The sequence below is a fragment of the Micropterus dolomieu genome, linkage group LG02 (genome assembly GCF_021292245.1).
Source record: "Micropterus dolomieu isolate WLL.071019.BEF.003 ecotype Adirondacks linkage group LG02, ASM2129224v1, whole genome shotgun sequence".
NCBI lineage: Eukaryota > Metazoa > Chordata > Actinopteri > Centrarchiformes > Centrarchidae > Micropterus > Micropterus dolomieu.
Window position 1 is genome coordinate 29,677,903 of NC_060151.1, and position 6,237 is coordinate 29,684,139.

The 6,237-nt window shown below is 41.4% G+C and overlaps 1 protein-coding gene across 1 annotated transcript in view; it reads right to left on the bottom strand.

Moving 5' to 3' along the window:
- The window catches only part of LOC123967420 (transmembrane protease serine 9-like), a gene marked incomplete at its 5' end in the record, with an annotated part of 30,939 nt that extends 26,113 nt beyond the window's left edge, over positions 1 to 4,826 (bottom strand). The window contains 8 exon segments of the mRNA XM_046043517.1: positions 510 to 607; positions 798 to 1,051; positions 1,831 to 2,011; positions 2,358 to 2,637; positions 2,719 to 2,864; positions 3,496 to 3,770; positions 4,296 to 4,461; positions 4,787 to 4,826. Of these exon segments, the coding sequence (XP_045899473.1) occupies positions 510 to 607; positions 798 to 1,051; positions 1,831 to 2,011; positions 2,358 to 2,637; positions 2,719 to 2,864; positions 3,496 to 3,770; positions 4,296 to 4,461; positions 4,787 to 4,826 (1,440 nt within the window).
- Between the last annotated feature and the right edge of the window lie 1,411 nt (positions 4,827 to 6,237).

Genomic DNA, 6,237 nt, shown 5'->3' on the forward strand with positions numbered 1-6,237 from the left:
CCATGCGTTTGTGTAGTGGTTGTTTAGTCTCCCCAATATACAGGTCTGTGCATTCCTCACTGCATTGGACCGCATACACTAGATTGCTTTTCTTGTGTTTGGGTGTGCGGTCTTTGGGGTGGACCAGCATCTGTCTTAGTGTGTTCTTGGGTTTAAAAAACACAGGGATGTTATGTTTGTTGAAAATCCTCCTGAGTTTCTCTGATACTCCAGACACGTATGGAATCACAATGTTGTTGCGTTTGACCTTCTTTTCCTCCTCCCCTGTAGTTTTGTTCTTCTTGGATCTTGTGGCTGTTTTCACAAAGGTCCATTTAGGGTATCCACAGGCTGTAAGTGCCCCCTTCAGGTGGTTCTGTTCCTTCTCTCTGGCTTGGGCGCTTGTTGGTATGTTTCAACAGTTATCAAGGTCAAGAATAAACTCAAGTTTCTAATGTTCAAGGATCCACAAACACCTCCATAAAATAGAAAGACACCTCAAAGTAAAATCTCCTGCTCTCATTACTCACCTGCCCCAAAGTAAAAAAGCTCGTACAAATGCTGCCACTCGTTGACGTGTTTCCACAGTTTACCACCGTGGTCTGGAACTCGTGCAGAACTTGATAAACTAAAATAAGAAAATGAGAAAATTCAAAGTCAAACATCTGAATCAGATCCAGATAATAGGGACGTAAACTAAACTGACATACATACTTTTACTAATTTGTTAGTGCCAAAACCAATGTGCAAAGGCCTCAATGTTTAATCAATGATGCAGAGAGTTAGCATTATTGTGTCAAACTGTGTTATGGACTCACCCCCTCCTTGCCCGGCGCTCCAGCCAGCAGCCCAGCACATCGAGCCAACAGCGAAGGTTTGTCCGTTGTCCAGGCAGATGGGCTGGATGTGGTTGGACAGGGAGGGTCTGGTTGCCAGACGCAGCACTGCTACATTAGACCCAGTGAAGTTGCTCAGAGTGATATTTGTCACATTTAATTCCACCTCAAAGGGGTTGGATCCATTCTGATTCAAACGACCCAAAACGACAGTCCATTCAGACGCTATGGGTGAACTGTGGGAGATAAAACAAAATATAAAAACAATACAGAGGCCTACATTATATCTCTTGAACCTTTACGACACATTACAACTACATCAGTTTCATCACGGTGACATGACTTGAACAAACGACTAGATTAGATTTCACAAAACTTGAAATAACCGTACTTTATAAGCTTAAGCTTTAACAAAGACAGAGAAAGGTGCACGCGTCCAGGAGCAACGGGCATAAACATAAGGAAGGCCGCCATGTTGGCTGAACTTTTTACACGGGAGCTAGCTACACTTCAATTCAAAGTCTCTCAACTGAATAAACCTCGGTTTTACACATAAAACGTTGTCAGAAAAACATAATGACGGCTTTTAAAGTTTAGAAATGTATAGCAGCAAACTGTAACAAACTAATTCAGAGACAGGAGATGTTACTTGTGACTGCTCAGCAGTCTGGTCTCTGTTTGAGCAGCAGAAGCATCACGCAGCCCTACTAGCATTTGCATAAGTGGACCCTCCCCCTTATGGCACAATTGAGCAATTGCACCCTTAAAAATACTACTGAAATCCATTATACTGACCAATACACAAAACAATTTAAGAACATGACAAAACAGTTGTAGGCGCCACATTACCATTATCATTGTGTCAAGTCTGGTAGCATCTTGATGTTAGTGGTTAGCTCATAGTACAGTGTCTTGGAGCTGCTAGCTGTGCACTCTTAGGCTTGTTCCTATCGAGTGTTTAAAAACACTAAAAAAACACTTTATGCCATCCAGGACATCACTCCAGGTTTCTCACCTTGAGAAGCAGTTGGCGTCACTCAACACAAAGTCCAAAGCCACCAGAGTCCCACCACACACATGACTTCCATTGTTCCGTAGGCTCGCCATCGATGGCCAAACACCAGCTGTCGCCACAGAGCTTCCTCCCAGAACACCTGAATTCAGTGGGGCTTGGCCACAGACCACAGCTGGAGAGAAGAGCAAAAGGTAGATAATCAAAACTTTTTCTTTAAAAAGCCTTTTAATCTCAGTCCATAATCATGTTGTTTTAATCAAACTTTGTTGAAACTCACAGAACTTCATGATAAATTTTAGTGGAGATCCCAAAGTGTCCAAATATATCAAACAAAACAGGATACAGAATATATATGAAACTGTTATACTGTGTAGAAGAAAAATATCAAATTTTAAAGCTTTCCAAAGAGAAATAGGGTTAAATATCAATGTTTAAAAAGTGATGGCATGGCAGGCACTTACACAGGGCTGTGGTTGTTGGAGCGAGAGTTGTTGAAGTGAGAGTTGTTGAAGTGAGAGTTGTTGAAGCGAGAGTTGTTGAAGTGAGAGTTGTTGGCATCAAGGTGGTTGGAGGTGGTGGCAGGCCAGGACAGGTGACACTGAGGTCACCGTCAGTCCCAGTGGACGTGAAGGTGATGAAGCCTGGCTGGTTGCTGGTGATCTGGCTGTTGATCCAGGACTGATACTGGGACACTCGGGTGTAAATTCCTGGGAAATTAGGCAGGGCACAGCCGTTACCAAAACTGACAATTCCCTCCTGGATCCAGCGACCGCCCTGCTTGCTCACCATCGGACCTCCTGAATCCCCCTTTAAAGAGTAAAACATTTAGCAGAAGGAATCCTTGCAGAAGGTCAAATCTGACACAAACACAGGTGTAAAAATGATCACCTGACAGGAGTCCTTCCCTCCAGCACTTAACCCGGCGCAGATCATGTTGTTTGTGATTGAGCCCACTTCATAGTCACAGTTACACTCTCTGTTCCCCACAACCGGCACCTGCACCTCCATCAGGTTTCCTGGGGAAGGAAGGGACACTAAAGAGACACAAATTCAGTTTAGTAAACAACACAAGTGGTGTCGCACAGGTAGATCTCAAAGATAGTTTTCAAGCCCTGTACTATATAACTCTGTTTAGGTTTGCCTAAATTTCCTTAGTCATAACCCAGTAAATTTCTTTAATTCATCAGATCATTGAAAAAACAAGCAAAACATCATGATATCAGCTTCACTGCTCTCTAAATATTGGCATCGGTCGAAGCACCAACAAAGGCAACAAAGAAGAAGAATGCCTTCAAACAAAGATGGATGTAAAAAATAAATAGTTTAAAATGTTTAGAAATCTGCTTTGCAACCGTTTTATGATGAAGAATACGCATTCGATACATCTGCTAGAACTAAATGGCACACAATGTGATTTGGTGAAAACTTGTTGATGTAAATAAAACTTTTCTTTGTTTAAAGAATCTTTAATGACTTTTCCTCTAGTGGCATCATCAGAACAAACTGCTTATTGCGTAGACAGATTATGACAAAAGTAGCCCTAACAGAGTTAAAGGTGGGATAAAGGAACAACTACATTTTGGAATCGACATATCTGGGAAAACACAGTTGTTGCCAGTGTAATCACACTGAAAATAAATGTACTCCAGGTGCTTTCTGACCCACCATCACTTGCAATGTCGCCCCAGCCAGTGACCCAGGCTGCAGTGCCCTTGTAGAAGGTGCTGCCTGGGGCTGCCAGGCAGACGGGCAGGATGTAGGTGGTGAAAGTCACCGGTGAGGAGAGCTTCAGGAGGCAGATGTCGTCGTCATGATTATTGGGGTTATAGTCGGGATTAATGATGGTCTGTGAGATTGTCTGAGTCACTTGATTGGGGTTTGATCCCTGTAGAGTCTGGAGACCCAGAACCACAGTCACAGTGTTTGGGTCTATGCCTGTGCTGTAATCAGAAGAGAAACAAAACAGTGCAAAGACGTGAAAAGCAGAACTGTAATCAGGAGCACTTCAGCAGACACTAAGTCCATTTTAAGACCAGATCTAGTGTAGTTTGTATGGAGCCTGACAGATGTGGAGAAATCATTCCCACAAGTGAGTAATTTGTATCCTCATTATATTACAAATCATTCCCTCAACTTAGTCGTTCATGTGCATGAATAATTTTCCAGTTTTCTTTGCATCTGTTGACATGGAGACCTCCAATTGTAAACTGTTTTATCCCAAAGGGAGAGGGAACAAAGACAAATGTAATTAAAAATACTAATTCATTATGTCCCGCGACCCTGCATGCAGGATAGGCGGTTGCCGATGGATGGATGAATTCATTGTGTTTCAATATCTGATGTTTTAACTCTTAATCATCTCGAGACCTCTCAGATTTTTCCTGCGACCCCTTGGTTTGGTCCACCCCAAGCCAGGCTGTTTACAACACTGCATGGTATGTTGCAGCCCGACCCTCACTGCTTACCTGTAGAAGCAGTGAGCAGCAGTCAGCACCCATTCATTGTTAATGAGGGATCCTCCACAGAAGTGGAACCCTGTAGAGTCTTGCAGACTGGCCTGCCAGGGCCAGCTGCCTGCAGAGGCCACCTGTCCTCCAACAATCCTGGTGTTAAGCGCAGGCCGACCACACACTGAGGAGAGAGACAATAAAGACACAGAGTGAGCAATACTCTCCCCTCCTTGTTTGCCCTGTTCACTCCTTCAGGATTATAAACCTGAACTCTTGGTTGAAGATTATGATCCCGGGATTGTGCTGTGGTTTATTTACCATTCATGATTAGTATAGATGTTTCATTGCTTTTATTTGCTGTATTATGTGTGGTATTGCGGAGTTAATAGCAAATACTAACAATAATGAAACTATAAACAAAATGTTTACGTCCCAAAAACATGTTTAGAATGTCCCGAACAGACGGACAGGAAATCAAAAAAGTGAGCATAGAAACTTTGACTTACCATCTGGTTGTGAGTGAGACTCTGAAAATAGAAAACAAACAAAAAACACTTCTGAAACAACAACTTTGTATTTATATTCACTGATAAGTCTCATGCTACATTGACACGTGATATTAAATGGGAAGAAATCTGTGATCATCTGTAACATTTATTACTAAACTGATTAAAACACTATATTTTTGAAAAGTCACACACTTTTAACTATGTCTTCTCTCAGCTAACAGATCAACAAATAACTTTCCAGTTACAGAAAAGGAGTTTGCAGAGTCCAGAGTCACTTCAAATGTCTTATACAGCAAATATGTCCTGTACAGCATATACAGTATCTCACAAAAGTGAGTTCACCCCTCACATTTGTGTAAATATTTAATTATATCTTTTCATGTGACAACACTGAACAAATGACGCTTTGCTACAATGTAAAGTAGTGAGTGTGCAGCTTGTTTAACTGTGTAAACTTACTCCCCTCAAAAGAACACATCACACAGCCGTTAATGTCTAAACTGCTGGCAACAAAAGTGCCAGAGGTTGTGTGTCCTTCCCACAAGCCATCACTCTGATGAACAGCTGACTCTGACTGACAGTGTCAGGAACAATTCTTGTAAAACTGATTCTGAGGACTATACACACACATGTTTAGCTAAATAAAACTTCCATACATTTCAACTTTCTGTAACTGATACTTTGATTTTCTGTTTCCAAGAATGTTAGAAATGTCAAGAACTGTGGATCATCATTTCCTCTTCTTCTTGACCAAAAGTTGCTTTGTTGTTTTTACCATCTTAAATATATCAAATATAAAATCGATGTTAACTTTTAAGGACAATGAGACCATTTTCCACGTCTTTGTCTCATAAAGCCTGGATTACTGCAACAGCCTTCTCACTTGAGAGAGAGAAGTCATTGCTTATTACATGATTCAACATTTCTCTCTCTCTCACACACACAAATACACACAGCAGTCCACTACTTGTCCTAGCCTGAAAAATGCCATCAAAGACTATTGCTCAAGGAGAGACCGCAAATCCGCCTTTCATGGTAGGTATAATATTAAAGTGTTATTATTTTATTTATTATTTACTGCTGGCCACCAGCACACAGTAGCAAGCATATTATCATATGTAGCACTGTATTAATTGGAGGATGCATCATAAAGCCAGTAATACTAAACAAATGAGCACAAACAAAAACAGTACAAAACAACATGTTGTTCAAGTTTGCGGGTCGCAGACTCAACATGTTGGGTCAAAACTGCGCAGACAGAGGCTGATGGTGGAGAAGTGCAGCCATCCTGTCAGTCATAGCTGAGACCCTGAGCTCCCACGTAACTGAACCCTGCAGTGAACCTTTTTGAAATATACTTTTACAGAAGAGCCTGTCCTGATTTTAGCTGATTTAAATTTATTTTTCTTTTAACTGTATTTTAATTTCTTAAGTTTCTTCCTGCTTTT